Raw genomic sequence first — 18093 nt, forward strand, 5'->3', positions numbered from 1 at the left:
TGAGGTCATAATGAGGTCATAATGAGGTTGATGAGGTCATAATGAGGTTGATGAGGTCATAATGAGGTCATGAGGTTGGTGAGGTCATAATGAGGTTGATGAGGTCATAGTGAGGTCCATAATGAGGTTGATGAGGTCATAATGAGGTCATAGTGAGGTTGATGAGGTCATAGTGAGGTCATAATGAGGTTGATGAGGTCATAGTGAGGTCATAATGAGGTTGATGCGGTCATAGTGAGGTCAAAATGAGGTTGATGCGGTCATAGTGAGGTTGACGAGGTCATAGTGAGGTCATAATGAGGTTGCTGAGGTCATAATGAGGTTGATGAGGTCATAGTGAGGTTGATGAGGTCATAGTGAGGTCATAATGAGGTTGATGAGGTCATAGTGAGGTCATAATGAGGTTGATGAGGTCATAATGAGGTCATGAGGTTGGTGAGGTCATAATGAGGTTGATGAGGTCATAGTGAGGTCATAATGAGGTTGATGAGGCCATAATGAGGTCATAGTGAGGTTGATGAGGTCATAGTGAGGTCATAATGAGGTTGATGAGGTCATAGTGAGGTCATGAGGTTGATGAGGTCATAATGAGGTTGATGAGGTCATAGTGAGGTCAAAATGAGGTTGATGCGGTCATAGTGAGGTTGATGAGGTCATAGTGAGGTCATAATGAGGTTGATGAGGTCATAGTGAGGTTGATGAGGTCATAGTGAGGTCATAATGAGGTTGATGAGGTCATAGTGAGGTCATAATGAGGTTGATGAGGTCATAATGAGGTCATAAGAACAGGAAGCAGAATTCTCACTTTTATCAATGAACTCATGATTTGTTTGATTATCAATAAAGTTTTAATCACTTGTATCACTCGCCCCATAGTTCCAAGTCATTCCATAGAAATAAACTAATTTGTAAGAGTAATTTATTTATTTGTTTTAAAGGAAAACATAAAGTTCAATAAATATGGAGACTAAAGATTTTCAGTAATTCTGTAAATAAAAATATTTCTTTGGGTTTATAATGATCAGTTATTTTACAAGAAATAAATCAACTTGAAAGAAAATGTTTATGATTTTGTCTTTATTGCTCTTATAATTTGTACCTTTGCAGGAAATCAGACTAAAATAAAGAGTTGATTTTACGAGCAGCGATGCTTTCCAACATTGCGTATGTGCATCTTACACAGAATTAAGATGTCCTTTATCTTTACTCTGCAGTAAAGTGTATCTTTGAACAATGCATCATTTTTCTTCTTTGCATCTAACAGACATTGTGTTTTTATCCAGTAAATATTTCAAACACTGATCATTACACACACAGTACGTTAATTATTTAATGTTGAAAAGCATGAAACAGTAAATCACAATTCACAGAAGATGAAAACATTATAACATTCGACAGGAAACTGTCTCTGCTCACCCGAGTTAAATAATAAAACATATTCACAAACACAGGCTGTGTTACAGCAGCTCCTACTCACCGCTGAGTAGTTTCTACTTTATCATATTTACATATAGTAGAAGTTATTGGTAGCGGCGGAGTCCGCCATTCCTGCTCTCGTTAGTTTGTGTGACCTTTGGGTTTTAAAGTCACAATAACACAAACTAACCAGCAGCACTAACTAGCTCTGTGAGCTAAAATGAGTGTTTTTGTCAATGGAGTCTGGTGGTTTTGAAGAGAGCAAAGATGACTGCTTTAGGGTGACGCAGGGAAATGTTCTAAATATAGCGCACATTTAAACAAAATCCATTGTCTCTCTGTTCATCCACCTTTTCCTCTTCAGTCTTTAGACGCCTCCATCCCTGCAGCCTCTCCTCTCGTGTCCTGCTCTCTGAAACCTCGGGCACGGCACCGTCTCCTCAGTGGCTCCCTCCTCACACTCTTCACTTCTTCCTGCTGTAGTTTCACTCCGCTCCGTCTTTGCATGAGCTGCTCTTTCCAAGCTGTGGTGCCTGTTGTAGTCCGGACTTACTCTTCTCTCCGCCCTCCTCCCGTGTAAAGACACCCAGAGGGACTGGTGGAGGATCAGTGGGCGTCTCCATCTCCATCTCCACCTCCTCCACTTTCACCTGCACTGCAAAGACTACAGACAGACATACGTCAGCAAATTGGCAAAATGATCTCACGAAAATGAGAAGTGTGTCCACTTACTCTCCTGCTCCTCGGGCTCAGGTTTGGGCTGGATGAGAGGCACTCTTGGAGGAAGGCTGAGGTCCTCCGGCCCTGAAGGAGCGTCAGTGACCTCCGCCTGCTGACCAGCATCTTCTTCAGCTTGATCCTGAGAGAGCCTCTTCTTTCCAGGCTTCTTTTCTACAGAAAACACAACGAGGAGGTGGAAGAACAGTTATACAACCATCAGATGCAGGAAAACACTAAATATGAGAGCAAACAAAACATACTTCTTTTCCGATGCGCAAGGGTTTTGTATTTCTTGCTCTGTCCCGTCTGGTTTTCCATTAAATTGACTGGAAACAGAACGAAACACGAGTCAGACACATCGACACAAACAGCTTTAATCCCCAGTTAAACCTCCGTCTGGGACGTGAAAGAGACAAACGTGACACTTTTCTGCCTCATTTGGTCTTTAATTCCTCCAATTATCTAAAATGCAGTTGAATCAGAGTTTAAATGCCTCTTGTAAAGACTTAAATCAGATTCAACCGGTTTAGATGATGGCTTAAAGGAATGCTTCTCCCCAAAATGATCATTTGTATTTCATTGGCTCACCTTGTGCCGGCACGCCACTCGTCCGTTGGAGCTTCAGAGTTTTAAATAGTGTGTGAAGTACACGACTTGATAAATGAGACTTGGATTATACTGCACGAGTTGTGTGCGAGTTTGTCGACGGACGTTTGGATATAGTTTACCAGTTACTTCAAGTCATCAAGACGCTCCCCGTGGAGGCGTGTGAGAAAAACAAGAAATGATCCTTCTGGGGGTGAAGTATTCCTTTAATATGAGCTCTCAACACACGAGGGGATGGACGCTGCTAAATCAGGCGTTTACCGAGTCCTGGAGGCGGCTGCAGCTGGTAGCCCATGAGGTCGCACCAGCCGGCGGGGTAGATGTCCGGGGACTGGTGGTCGATCCACTGGTCAAAATCATCCTCCCAGCCGTCGAAGTGGATGAGCAGCAGGCGGCCCACGCAGCGCTTCACGGTGGCCACGCACACCAGGCCCGGCTCCATCAAGTCCACCGCCTCCAGCTTCACGTTGGGGGAGAAGCCGTGACCCGAGAAGTCCTGAAGAGAAAGACAAAGCGGGTTCGTCTGCTTGATATATGAACGGTCTTGATCACATTATGTTGCTCAGAGACGCCACTCTGGGTTTGGACTTCCTGTCTTACGGTGTTTAACAGGCGTGTCGGTGCAGCTTTAGCTTCGGTGTCCTTCAGGTATTTGTCCCAGGTGAAGGTTTGAGAGTCGTAACCTGCAGAGACACAAACATTAAGTATCGTCAGCACTGAACCACTGTCTCCTGCCTCTGAATCATTGTTGTGTATATCTACCTTGAGGTACGGTGAGAGCGATGTTGTTCTTCTTACAGAAGTCCACGGGAAGGATGGCATGGGACGAGGCGTGGTAACAGAACCAGTCGGAGCCGTTGTTGGATACGGCGCCATCGATTCCCACCATCAGGTATCCATCTAACAGCACCTGGGAGGAGAGGAGGAGGGAAGTTAGAGAAACACTCGCTGTAGGATTAACCCTTTTATTTAATGCATATGGCAGACGTTCAGTTCAACCTCAGCTCCTCTAATAAGTCAACAATAACCTGTGCAACATAAAATCATGTATTCTTTTATATCAGGCTTCACATCTGGAGCTCTGGCTTCAAAATTGTAGTTTTGACTATTTTCCTCCAGATTGAGACATTTTCTCATGTTTGTCCTGAAAACATGATTTTTTTCTTGCACAAAAAATTAAAAAGCATCAAAATCAATGTTGTTCATTATTAACATAACCCAGACTGAGAAAATAAATCCACTTTAGCATTAAGTATAAAGAAAATAATTACATTTGACTGTTCTTTAACCCATAACAGGAAAATTCATTAATTATGATCAGGACTGATAAAAATATGACTTATTCTAATAATAATTAATAATATTATTAATAAATAATATTAATTGATATTATTAATTGATATTATTCATATTAATTCATCATATTAATTAATAATATTAATATAGTCGAATTGTAGTATTTTATAGCAGTTTTATGAAGGGGACATTCTTGTCCTTTAAGGTAATAAATGGGAGTTTCTTTCTTTTTAAAATATATATATAATTTGTTTAAATCTGACAAAAAATAAGAACTTCATCAGACTGTAAAAAAAGAAAATTGTGGTGCTTTTCTTTTCTTCTTTAAATAAAAGACCACAGAGGCATTATGTAAACAATTCTGAGAATGAAAGCACAAGGGTTAAAGAACGGTAATATAATAACCAGCTCATTTATCAGATCACACACACACACACACACACACACACACACACACCCAATGACAGCGGTCTTACCTTGTGTACCGCGGCCACACAGATGCTCCCGAGGTTAAGAGGGTCGATGGCCTCCAGCTTCATTCCTTCCTCAAAGAAACCCCCCTCCATGTAAACGAACCTGGGCTGCAGATCAGTCGTCGTTAAGAGACTTCACATAGTGAGTGCAGAATGCTGTCACAGACATGGCTGAAAATGCACAAATACTGTGGAAGTATCAAACTCCATCGACGGGGAAATACACACAGAAACAACAACGAGAGCGCAGAAGTGAACGACCCGACAAACACGGACCAATCACAGCAGACTGGGCTTTGTCGGGATGGGGGCTTAAAGAGACAGTACGAATAAAGAATACTTCCTTACCTTTTTAAAGAGCAGGAACGAACTGTCATAGTTCCCCCTCCAGACCTTGGCAGCGGTCCCTCCACTGTTTGCTATCATTTAAAAAAGAAATATCTTTAGTTCACAACAAGCGTGACATGTGTGCGTCTAGAGGTCTTACACAATACAACCATGTTCTCGTGTCGTTTCTTCTGTCTCCGTCTCTGTTGCACGCCATTACTCCTACGTTTGGGGAAAACTAAACGCAACACCTACCAGGTGCTTTGATGGCGTGACCCACTTTGGTGGACCAGCCGATCTGGTGCAGGAGGGGACTCCACATGTGGCACCAGAAATCAGAGATGGTGTTGACGGCGGCGTCGCTTTGGTCTTCGTACACCAGCCGCAGGCGGCCACCGACGATCGAGTCGATGGCGGCCATGCGGGTCTGACTCACGTGTTTGGGGTCCACGACCTCCACGCGCATGCCGATTCTGAACGAGGTCCGCATGCTCTCCGCCAACTGGGGAGAAGGAGGAAGGCAAGAGATGAAGTCATTCAGTGAAACTAAATAGTTCTCTTCACATGTGCAAAGCAGAGCGTCAGTTTTACCTTCAGGTAGAAGTCAACAGGGAGGGTGTTGGCCCCCACCAGCTTTTTCATCAGGTATTCTTTCCAATCTGGGATGTTCTGCTTCACATCTATGGACACATCATTTCTCAAGTCACAACATTGTTGACATAGCAAAGCATGACATATTTAAAGTCTTCGTTATCGGCGGTATTAATCCTGATGACATGTTAACGTCCTCTGTGCTTCATGCAGGCGAGCAGCGTTCAAGCAAATGCTTCTTGACACATTTCACCAGCTGGGGCTTTGTTTTCACTGCAACACGTAAATCCTGCACTTCTATGGAAACGGTACAATCATGGCTAGAAGTATGGAGAACTCAGAACTGTGTTTTGTTCAGTAAAACAGTTATAATGCCACAAAGCAACAGAGTTTCTGTGTCGTGTCTGTTGGTCTCCAGTCGTTGATGTTTCCCAGCTGCGCTGAGGAGCTCAGAGTTTCATGTTTTTTACAGGATATATTAAATTCAAACATTTGATTTTTGGCAACATTCTAATTGAGACATTTAGAATAAAGTGATTTCGGTGAAATGTCACTTTTTAATCTTAGATTTTGTTATTTTTACCGACACACGTCTTCGTCGCACGTGACTCGTTCAAGGACCGTCGGAAATTTGAAACCCGCCGATAATTTCTGTTTTTGCAGTTTCTGGCTTTGATAAACGGTTTAATTTAAGCGATTCTTAAAAGAAAACTGGCTTTTTTAAACCCGCCGGCTGGTTGTGGACTTCAGAGAGTTCAATAACACGTCTCCAGGTAACACTGAACCAATGTGGTTCGAGTGTGAATCCTCACCTTGCGGTGGCACCAGCAGCTTGCTCGTCATGGCGCAACATCCAATCGGGTTCAGCTCCCCCGAGACGAGGCTGCACCAAAAATCTCGGCTGCTGTCGTGTTCAAAGCCTTCGTACCTCAACAGAGCTTTGTATCCTGCAGACGAGAGGAGGGAAGAGCTGCGTTACTGTTGATGCTCCTGCAAAAGATGTATATTCATGATCAGAAAACACAGAGACACACCTGCAATCTGGATGACACTTGCGATCCAGTAGACTTTACTGGGCAGGACTGCGTTTGTGTTCAGGACCTCCACTTTCATCCCCATTAAGATGTCGTCCCACTGGGCACACAGGGGCGCCTGCAGGAGGGAGGTCACCAGGGTGAGGTGCACACTTATTATAGACAACGCTCACTTTGCAAAGTATTCATTCTTTTTTATACTCCATGTTGGATTAGGTGTTAATACGTGCGTGCAAGTGTTTTTCCTTTAGACATTTTATAATCTGAGAGAAAACATAGTTTCTAATGATTATTGGGACTCACATGTCTGAAGCAGGACACCGATGCAGCCAGAGCGCTTTCCTTCTCTAAGTAGGCGCCCCATTCAAAACCTGCAGCCGATGCTACACAACGGGAAGAACAGAGGCGTCATTCACATTCAATCAAAAGGTTTAGAGAGAGACGTTCGTGCACATGTACTGTATGCAGCTGCTGATGCTCCCAAACAAGCAACAAGCACCAATTCAAGCTGTGAGACAAATGAAGAGTTCACACCTGACTTCAGATTGTGTCTCAAATGCTTCCATTAAGCTTCACATCTGTTTTTGTTCTGCAATTAAGTAATTAGATTCCCTGTGTGTGTGTGTGTGTGTGTGTGTGTGTGTGTGTGTGTGTGTGTGTGTGTGTGTGTGTGTGTGTGTGTGTGTGTTCTCACCATCCAGTACTATTGGGGCTGGAGGAGCTTTGTTCACCTTGTTGAGCACTGTGGCTTTTTTTGACGGGGGCTTTCCCTGCAGAGAGAAACACAAAGAAAGTTTGAGCAGAGTCGTCTCATCGTCCTCATGTTTTTGGCCACTTCCCCACTCGCAGCAGCTTGGAGCAGATTTAGCCACATGGCTGTTTAAACTGTTGGCATGAACCGCAGGCGAGGAGAGAAACGAGTCTGCGGTCAAAAGGTGGAAACTTCATAGAGAATTGGACAAATTTCAGTGACATGTTCCCGATATGTGAAGAGAAGAGTGGCAAAGGAACGACTGTCAGTGGTAAATAACTTTGTGCACCTCATGGGCTGCAACTCACGGTTATTTTCTTTATTGATTAATGAGCATTAAACCGATTTATTGTTTGGTCCAGATGCCAGATGTGTTTGTTTGTCAGTCCGAGACCCAAAGATATTCACTTTAATATGATATAAAACAGAGAGAAGCAAGACATCTCCATATTTGAGACATTTGTGCATAAAAAATTACTGATTAATGAGCAAAATAGTTGCCAGTTATTGTTCTGTTGACTCATCGTTGCAGCTGTTCAGATAAATAATGAATCTAAATAAATCTAAAAACCCTCGTACACAGCTGTGATCTCATATTAAGCTTGTTGCTTTTTCAGTTTTTACATTAATTAGTGTTTTACTTTATCCTTATTTGTATTTAGACTTTTGGTATTATTGTGTGGTTTGTACCCTTAATGAAATATATAATTACTTTCATCCTGGTGTGGTTTGTACTGTTACCTGTCCTCTCCTGTTGCTGCCATGACACCTGCATATCCCTCTGGGGATTAATAAAGGTTTATCTTTAAAGAAGATATGTTATGGATGCATAATATCCCAATCTCTTCAAATGTACTAGTGCACGAAAGTGTCTCGCCTTCACGCGCTCACCAGCTGAGTGACCCCCGCGGTGGGGTCACCTGTGTCAGAGGTGTGTCCGTGCTGAGTGGGCTCGGCTGATCCAGGATGTCGTAGTAGTCCTCCGGATCAAAGTGTCTCTGGCAGACGAACATGTTGCCGATGATGTGCCGCGGAGTGTTTACATCCATGCTGAGAGCGAACAGCCACTGCCTCAGTCTCCGCGGGTCTCCGAGAGGAAACCGATGAAAGACGAGGTTCTTACGTTTGGCGACGCAGCACGTGTCCACGCAACACTTGTGCACCATTTGTTTTAGCTGTTTTAATACAATCCGTTTAACCAACGCGTGGAAACAGTCAGACACGCCCGCTGACAGCCTCTCGGGTCGGGGGAGGATTTCAAGTCCAGCGCGGTCCTCTTCCTCTTCCTTCCTCCTCCTCCTCCTCCTCCTCCTCATCTTCTTCTTCTTCTTCGTCACCTTTTTCTCCGGCGGCCGGTGGACAGATTTATGTGAAATACTGCCACCATGTGTTCGTAAATGATAAGTTATGGAAATATAAATACATTTTAAATGCTCAACATCAACGTCTCTTGGTGTATTTTTATGGCTAGTTATTATTTTTAATATAAGATGGAAATGAAATGTGGCATTAGGAAAACAAAAGTCCCTGAAATCAATAAATAAAAAGGTGGAATAAGAGACTTCAGGTTATGGCGGCTCACTAGGAAGACGCAACTATCAGTGCTCCGACAATTTCTGTCTTAAATCCTAATTTTACCCACGTTTTATGTCAACCCATCGTTTCTATTCGGAAAAGACGGTTAAATGCCGGCTGCAGCAGGGAAATCAGCTAAAGGACGACCAAAAGCACTTCAGTCTAAGCTAAAACAGCATCCAAGCTACACGTGGAAGCTAAAGAAAGTTATGCTAGCGCTAGCATTGCGCCAGCCATGACCTCTGTTGAGACGGGCGAGGCCGGGCGGTGGGAAGCAGGCTCGGAGGAAATCCTGATCGCCAGAGGCTCTCTAAAGTCGGACTTTCCCACAAGACTTGATGGCATGCTAACAGCAATAGAGGGGATGAGGAAGGAGATACGGGGATGCTCAGAACGAATGTTAGAGGCTGAAGTAAGAATCTCATCTACCGAGGACGACGTGAGCTCCCTGCAAGATAAAGTGAACACGCGTGAAGCTAAAAACACGAAGCTACAGGATAAAGTTGAAGACTTGGAGGCAAGATCCAGGTTATCTAATTTGAGAGTGGTGGACTTGCCAGAAGATGCTGAACGAGGGGATGCCCTCTCTGCCACCTTCACTGCTGTGTGGGTGGAGAGGAGGATCTGGAAGGGAACCTTGCCACCGTTTGGACTGGTTGAAATGAGTGGAGTGGTGTAGATGCAGGTGATGATGAACTGATGTCACCTGTTTCCTTATGTCAGAGAGAGTGGAGGAAAGGTTACTGCAGTAGGTTAGCATGTTATGTTCACAAGTGTCTGTGGACGGTGCTAGTTGTCTTTGATGATCCACACCAATGTGGGAAGGTACTGCAAACAACAATCTAGGTATGAACTTAGTTGAGAAACGGCATGGTAAACCTTCGTTGGAATGCCCCAGAGAGATATTATCTCACAGAGTAAAGCTTTGAGCTGTTTACGAGCCTGTCGTCAAACACAGGCATATACATAGTATGACATGAAGATGACGTTAATATTGGCCTTTTCTCTGGATATTGCATATTGTGTACATGTCCTCACCACTCTTCTTTTGTACATTTAGGTGTACATGTGAAAACTGTACAATTATGGAAACAATTGAAGAGTTGCTGCCAAGAAAAGGATGTCATGGAGGAACTCAATGAATATGAGGGACATGGTGCAAACACAACCTGCAGAACAGGTCACGCAGGATTCAAATCAAAGTCTGGATGTTTGGGTGTTGCAGACAGCCTACCACAGGTATGTGAAGAGGGACAGACAACGAGCAGGTGATCAGCCACGTAATGAGGAAGTTACTTGTGTAATGTGTAGAGCTCAGAAACTGTGATGTATTTATGGGGAGTCGAATGGTCCCTCTGGCACAGTCACAGAATACACAGATAAATAAGGTGGAAGTGATTACCATTGACATGTATTATCTTGTATGTTACAGAATGTATCACTATGTGGCATACCGCCGGTGAGAGTCTGCCTGGGAATACTTGGTAAGAACCACAGAATGCCATCATGTGCCATTCAAAAGATCTGTGCTACGTTTTTTTTGTGCTAAGAGTTCAGTAACACACTCTGCAAAAAATATGTTTTATAATCAAGCATTATATATAGTATGTATGTGTGTGTATATATATATTTTAATATATTATGATGCTGACCTTTGGAACAACCAACCTGGATTGGAACTTGCGGTCCAGCTGACCTGACACGTGGTCGCCTGCATGGACTTGTGGTGTGTCCGTGGAGGGGGATCCGTCTGCACAGCACTTTCTTTCTGACATGTCTGAAATGTACAAAACACAACTTTACTAATAAATCTTTCAAACCAGCTTGAACCTGTATGGCATGTTTATACATGTCTGCGTAAAGAACATATCTAATAACATTCATAATAAAAGATGTGGTTGAAATGATTGAGAGAGCAATGATATCAAATTAAACAAATATATGAATTATGTACATGCATGTGGTGATTGTATGTTTAACACGTCATGTGCAGGTCTACTGGTACTACAACATGTACAGATGACGTACAGTCTGTATACTTACTGCTGTACACACAGCTCCCTCCCCAGTGTGGACGTCCAATAGATGGTCGCTGATCATACAGGATCATACGGCTGTAACGCAGACCAACACTGGGGGCAACTGTAACGCAGACCAACACTGGGGGCAGCTGTAACGCAGACCAACACTGGGGGCAACTGTAACGCAGACCAACACTGGGGGCAGCTGTAACGCAGACCAACACTGGGGGCAGCTGTAACGCAGACCAACACTGGCGGCAGCTGTAACGCAGACCAACACTGGCGGCAGCTGTAACGCAGACCAACACTGACGGCAGCTGTAACGCAGACCAACACTGGCGGCAGCTGTAACGCAGACCAACACTGGCGGCAGCTGTAACGCAGACCAACACTGACGGCAGCTGTAACGCAGACCAACACTGGGGGCAGCTGTAACGCAGACCAACACTGGGGGCAGCTGTAACACAGACCAACACTGGGGGCAGCTGTAACACAGACCAACACTGGCGGCAGCTGTAACACAGACCAACACTGGGGGCAGCTGTAACACAGACCAACACTGGGGGCAGCTGTAACACAGACCAACACTGACGGCAGCTGTAACGCAGACCAACACTGGGGGCAGCTGTAACGCAGACCAACACTGGGGGCGGCTGTAACACAGACCAACACTGACGGCAGCTGTAACACAGACCAACACTGGCGGCGGCTGTAACGCAGACCAACACTGGCGGCGGCTGTAACGCAGACCAACACTGACGGCAGCTGTAACGCAGACCAACACTGGCGGCAGCTGTAACGCAGACCAACACTGGGGGCAGCTGTAACGCAGACCAACACTGGCGGCGGCTGTAACGCAGACCAACACTGGCGGCAGCTGTAACGCAGACCAACACTGGCGGCAGCTGTAACGCAGACCAACACTGGCGGCAGCTGTAACGCAGACCAACACTGGGGGCAGCTGTAACGCAGACCAACACTGGCGGCGGCTGTAACGCAGACCAACACTGGCGGCAGCTGTAACGCAGACCAACACTGGCGGCAGCTGTAACGCAGACCAACACTGACGGCAGCTGTAACGCAGACCAACACTGACGGCAGCTGTAACGCAGACCAACACTGGCGGCAGCTGTAACGCAGACCAACACTGGGGGCAGCTGTAACGCAGACCAACACTGGGGGCGGCTGTAACACAGACCAACACTGGCGGCGGCTGTAACGCAGACCAACACTGGGGGCGGCTGTAACGCAGACCAACACTGGGGGCGGCTGTAACGCAGACCAACACTGGCGGCGGCTGTAACGCACACCAACACTGGCGGCGGCTGTAACGCAGACCAACACTGGCGGCGGCTGTAACGCAGACCAACACTGGCGGCAGCTGTAACGCAGACCAACACTGGCGGCGGCTGTAACGCAGACCAACACTGGCGGCAGCTGTAACGCAGACCAACACTGGCGGCGGCTGTAACGCAGACCAACACTGGCGGCGGCTGTAACGCAGACCAACACTGGCGGCGGCTGTAACGCAGACCAACACTGGCGGCGGCTGTAACGCAGACCAACACTGGCGGCAGCTGTAACGCAGACCAACACTGGCGGCGGCTGTAACGCAGACCAACACTGGCGGCGGCTGTAACGCAGACCAACACTGGCGGCAGCTGTAACGCAGACCAACACTGGCGGCGGCTGTAACGCAGACCAACACTGGCGGCGGCTGTAACGCAGACGTTATTTGTTCCATTGAAACAGGCCATCACTTCTCAAAATAAAACCTCACTACATTTGTCACGAGTCGCTTTTGACAATAAAAATCGCCAAAAGATTTATAAGATTTAACGAGAAAGTCGCCAAATTGTCAACACTGTACATATCCAACACATCTCTGAAGTCTTAGATACAATTATATTATAATATATTATATTATAATATAATATATTATAATAGAAGTTTCACTTGATGTTTGTGAAGTTAAAGAATATATTAGACTTAAACTATAACTTTTAAACACTGGAAACTAATAACTTTCTAACTTTATGGTGAACTGTTTAAAGAAGAAGAATGTAAGTGTTTCTCATTATAATGACATATTACATGTTGTCAGTGTTGTCTTAGTGCAGAGCTTCTTTTTGAGTGTTCGCTCATTTCTTCACTTTCTCCCGACCTGTTGCATTTAAATCCCCCGTCTCTCTGTCGCTCTGTGTATCTGGCCTGTACCACTACACGCGCTGTCTTTGGAGCGTCTGCCCCCCTTCCTTCTTTCACATAATGGTATGATCCTAGTCTGTCCTGACATGTGATTGACTGCATGGTGTGCCCATCAAAATAATGTCCCGCCCCGGGGCACAGGTGGGTCCAGGCTCAGTGTTACAGGTGCACTGGCCCCTCCCCAAACTGTCACTGACAGACGCCGTTTTCTCGTCGACAGAGCCGCAGCAGCAGAACAGGGTGAGTGTTAACAGCAGCTCTGCTGGGGTTTTACACATTCATTCTTTAGTGTGTCCTGCTGTGTGTCTCTAACAAGCAGAGTCCTGGAGTCCAATGTGATGAAATGTTTGTGAGCATCATCGCTACATGTCACACAGCAGCACAGTCCAGATGGAGAGCAGCCTCACAACCCGTCACCCTCCGGATCAATGCTTGTTCTTTCTCCAACCAGTCAACACTAAACTTCTTCTTCTTGCTTTTTACCTTCTAAAAGTTCAAATGAACTTTGTGTCCGTTTCGGGGCGGAACTCCCGGAAGTAGTTTCAAAATAAAAGCCGTGCTCCTGTAAACAAGGTGTCCGGTGCTGACAGTGACTCCGGGTTGATAGCAGACATGCGCAGAGTGTGTTGACATCTGAGCAGGAAGAAGTTTCTGCCTTTTCCCTCCAGAGACACAGTTTATACTGCAGTTTGTACCGGAACACAGATCACATGAAACTCAAGTGCTCCACTCTAAACCTTTGTGTTTTATTGTTTATTTACCAGCTCGTTAAAACATGTAACTGTAGATATTGTTGAGGAAAGAGTTGAAGAAATCGGAGCTTGAATGTCGAATCAATACAGAAAACTTGTAGTTAAATCGATATATTTATTAATATGATAAGTCAAGCATGGAACATATTCTCAGCTGAGAGACGTTCCTGTTTTGCGGCCTCTCTCCCCTGCTCCGCAGAAAAACGTCCCGCCTCTCGGTTACATCAGTTTTTCTATCGTTTCCGGTCTTTGACGTCTGACGTCATCACGTCACATCATACGGGGTATTCGAACGACTCTGCCAGGGGGGCACGCTCATATTATGCATTCACAATATCCCAATTATCCCTGATATGATGAGACAGTTCTGAGTGAGTTGAGCTTTATTTAATATATATAGTACCTAACATTTCTTCACATTATCTATGTAAATACGTGTTTCAGTTATTACACAAGATAATACATTTATTAGTTCATTATATCACAATATAAACAACACAAGCACAAACTACTTTATCATTTAGTAGAAATACATTTATTTTCAGTTATTTCTCCGTTTACTTTGATCACGGATACAATTCAATCCAGAGAGTCGGAGAGTCTGTCTGTCAGCAAGGAACACTTTTTACATTTACACTTTTATTTCTGCTCATTTCCGTTCAGTCACGTGAGGCTGATGATTCCTGAGCTTCTGCTTTGATAGGAGTTATATATTCTCTACTTTACCTGAAGCATTTAGCCTCATCAATCATCTCCAGCGTTCAAAAGACACCACCATCATCATCTGGTTATTAAATAATGGATCCACAATCAGAATATCAATAAGTACTTTTACTGAAGTACTGCACTTGAGTAAATGTCCTTTATACTTGTACTGCACTACATCTCAGAGGGAAACATTGTTCTGCTCTCAGTTCTTCCTGTCAGTTAAACATGTATCTCCAGATGATGTTTGTGATGAACTGAAGGATGAAGTTTCCTTTAGGAGAAGATTCTTCTGCTTCAGATAAATAATACTTTATACTGTGTGTGTGTGTGTGTGTGTGTGTGTGTGTGTGTGTGTGTGTGTGTGTGTGTGTGTGTGTGTGTGTGTGTGTGTACAGTAACTCTCAGACTGGAGAAGATGAATGATTTAACAGATGAGGAGGAGGACGGCTCAGTGTCTGCAGTCCCCAGCTGTCTGTCTCTGAAGAGTGACTGGTCTATGAGACAACCTCCAGACTTCAGTAATGAACCTGGACCCTCAGACACAAAGTAAGAGTCTGTTTCTTCTGTAAACTGACCTGAAGAGGATTCAGTTTTTATGTTCTCTTATAATCTACTGTTGTATGATAACATAAGCCCAGTAGAGTACAGTAAAGAAACACAGTAGACAACTGGGACTAAACTGTTATCATGTTGGAGACATAGGTTGTACCAATCAGTGAACATCAGCCAGCACTATTGTGATGTGTTATAAAGAACGTGTTCATCTCCACAGAAAGAAGAGCAAAACTCCTGTTTCTGTGGAGGAGCAGCTGTCCAGCTGTGCTTTGTGTCAGGACGTCCTGAAGGATCCAGTCTCTACCAGCTGTGCACACAGTAAGACTGTACATCTGTCTGCTGCTGTCTTCATGTCTGAAAACAGGATTCTTCCTGCTTCATTTGTTTGTGCAGCACATTATGATCTGTTATATATATTTATTAATCTCACATGTGTCTTCTCTTTCAGCAGATAGAGGTCTGCAGGAGGTTTTAGATGAACATAGGATCAGTCTGAAGAGGAGATGTGAACGTGTGACTGAAGGAAGTGAAGAAACAGTGAGTAAAACCCTCCTCAACAGGATCTACACTGAGCTCTACATCACAGAGGGACTGAGTGAAGAGGTTAATACTCAACATGAGGTGAAGCAGCTTGAGACAGCTTCCAAGAAAAAGATCCTCCGTGACGCTCCAATCAAGTGCCACGACATCTTTAAAGCCTCACCTGACCAACAGGTACACATCAGAGTCGCTCTGACGGTCGGCGTCGCTGGCGTTGGAAAAACCTTCTCAGTGCAGAAGTTCACTCTGGACTGGGCAGAGGGTTTGGAAAACCAAGATGTCAGTCTGGTGATTCCGCTTTCCTTCAGGGAGCTGAACTTGATCAAAGCTGAGCAGTACAGTCTTCTCAGGCTGCTCCATGTTTTCCATCCAACCTTACAGAAGGTCACAGCAGAGACGCTCGCTGTCTGTAGCGTTTTGTTCATCTTTGACGGCCTGGATGAAAGCAGACCTTCACTGGATTTCCACAACAATGAGGTTGTGTCTGATGTCACACAGCAGTCATCAGTCAACGTGCTGTTGACAAACCTCATCAGCGGGAATCTGCTTCCCTCGGCTCTCGTCTGGATAACTTCCCGACCTGCAGCAACCAATCAGATCCCTCCTGCACGTGTGGACAGGGTAACAGAAGTACGAGGCTTCACTGACGTCCAGAAGGAGGAGTACTTCAGGAGGAGATTCAGTGATGAAGAACGGTCCGGCAGAATCATCTCTCACATCAAGACATCCAGGAGCCTCCACATCATGTGTCTGATCCCCGTCTTCTGCTGGATCACTGCTACAGTTCTGGACCACATGTTGACTACAGACCAGAGAGGAGAGCTGCCCCAGACCCTCACTGACATGTACTCACACTTCCTGCTGGTTCAGACCAAGAGGAAGAAGCAGAAGTATGATGAGGGACATGAGACGAGTCCACGGGAGCTGACGAAGGCTGACGGGAAACTTCTTCTGAAGCTGGGGAGGCTGGCGTTTGAACATCTGGAGAAAGGAAACATCATGTTCTACCAAGAAGACCTGGAGCAGTGTGGTCTTGATGCCACGGAGGCCTTGGTGTACTCAGGAGTTTGTACAGAGATCTTCAAAAGAGAGAGTGTGATCTTCCAGAAAACAGTCTACTGCTTTGTTCATCTGAGCATTCAGGAGTTTCTGGCTGCAGTCTACCTGTTCCACTGTTACAGCAAGAGGAACACCAGAGGTACTGAAGAACTTCCTGGGGAAACACTGGAAGAATGACTCATCCCTGGATGTCTTCCTGTCTGAAGCCATGAAGAAATCCCTCACAAGTAAGAATGGCCACCTGGACCTGTTTGTCCGCTTTCTCCACGGCCTCTCTCTGGAGTCCAACCAGAGACTCTTAGGAGGCCTGCTGGGTCAGACACACAACAGTCCAGAAATGATCCAGAGAGCCATCAACACCCTGAAGGAGATGAGGAGTGAAGATACCTCTGCTGACAGAATGATCAACATCTTCCACTGTCTGACAGAGATGAAGGACCACTCAGTACATCAGGAGATCCAAGAGTTCCTGCAGTCAGAGAACAGATCACAGAAGGAACTCTCTGAGATCCAGTGCTCAGCTCTGGCTCACATGCTGCAGATGTCAGAGGAGGTTCTGGATGAGTTGGACCTGAACAAGTACAAGACGTCAGAGGAGGGACGACGGAGACTGATTCCAGCTGTGAGGAACTGCAGAAAGGCTTTGTAAGTCCAGATGTGATTAACTTTATAAATCAGAGTAGATTAGAAGTTTAGTTCTTCAAATATACACGAGAAAATTCATTTTATTGAATAAATATATCCACTTTTTACTTCATTATTTAGTTTCAGATGTTCTTGAGCTGTTTCAAACGCTGTGAGAGCAAAACAAGTGTTTTCAGCTTCTATCTGTGAAGTTCATGAACACATTTCTATTTATTTGTAATAATTGTTACACTTGACAGTTTCTTCCTCTCATTACATTCCTTTGGGGGATGGAGGCGACATGCAGACCTTGTCAAACTAAAGACTTTAGAGGTGCTCGAGGTTTCATCACATTTTACAGTTCTGAGTGAATGCAGAGAAGTTGTTGTTACATTCTAGCAGTTTCTTCATCATTACATCAGACACACAGGTAATACCTGAGTCTTTATATTAACATTTATTTCTGTACATCTCTGATACTTTCAATGATTTGTTTCCTTTCTGTTGCGTTTGTCAACAGTCAGTGACAGCAGAAGGTAGCTAGCAGAGACAGACCTAGGATCAGATCACACTGACACACTGTGGACATTATGGAAGCCTCAATGTAACTGCAGCACTACTCTCTCCCTTCATCTGCAACATTAAACACATATTACAAGTCTGCAGGTGATAAGTGATGAGAGTTATTGTTTCATGTCAAACACAGTGAGATCAGATGAACCACTGATGTCACAGCGGCTTGTCCTGCCTCGTGTTCTGAAGATGCCAGAGCAGAGACAGGGGAGTTCAGACGCAGTTACAACACACAAAGAATTCCTTACGCCGTTTATAATCCAA

General features: G+C 44.9%; 1 protein-coding gene and 1 pseudogene across 1 annotated transcript; one reads left to right on the forward strand and one right to left on the reverse strand.

The window, feature by feature from the left end:
- Positions 1-1064: 1064 nt before the first annotated feature.
- Positions 1065-8380, reverse strand: LOC115006158 (lethal(3)malignant brain tumor-like protein 2; annotated as a pseudogene).
- Positions 8381-13153: 4773 nt separating this feature from the next.
- Positions 13154-17281, forward strand: LOC115006163 (protein NLRC3-like). The gene is given in 5 exon segments (XM_029428240.1): positions 13154-13258; positions 14874-15024; positions 15251-15351; positions 15482-16767; positions 16769-17281. Coding segments are annotated over 4 exon segments (2031 nt in total). The 5' UTR covers positions 13154-13258; positions 14874-14893.
- The last annotated feature ends 812 nt before the right edge of the window (positions 17282-18093 follow it).

Source organism: Cottoperca gobio, unplaced genomic scaffold, assembly GCF_900634415.1.
Source record: "Cottoperca gobio unplaced genomic scaffold, fCotGob3.1 fCotGob3_531arrow_ctg1, whole genome shotgun sequence".
NCBI lineage: Eukaryota > Metazoa > Chordata > Actinopteri > Perciformes > Bovichtidae > Cottoperca > Cottoperca gobio.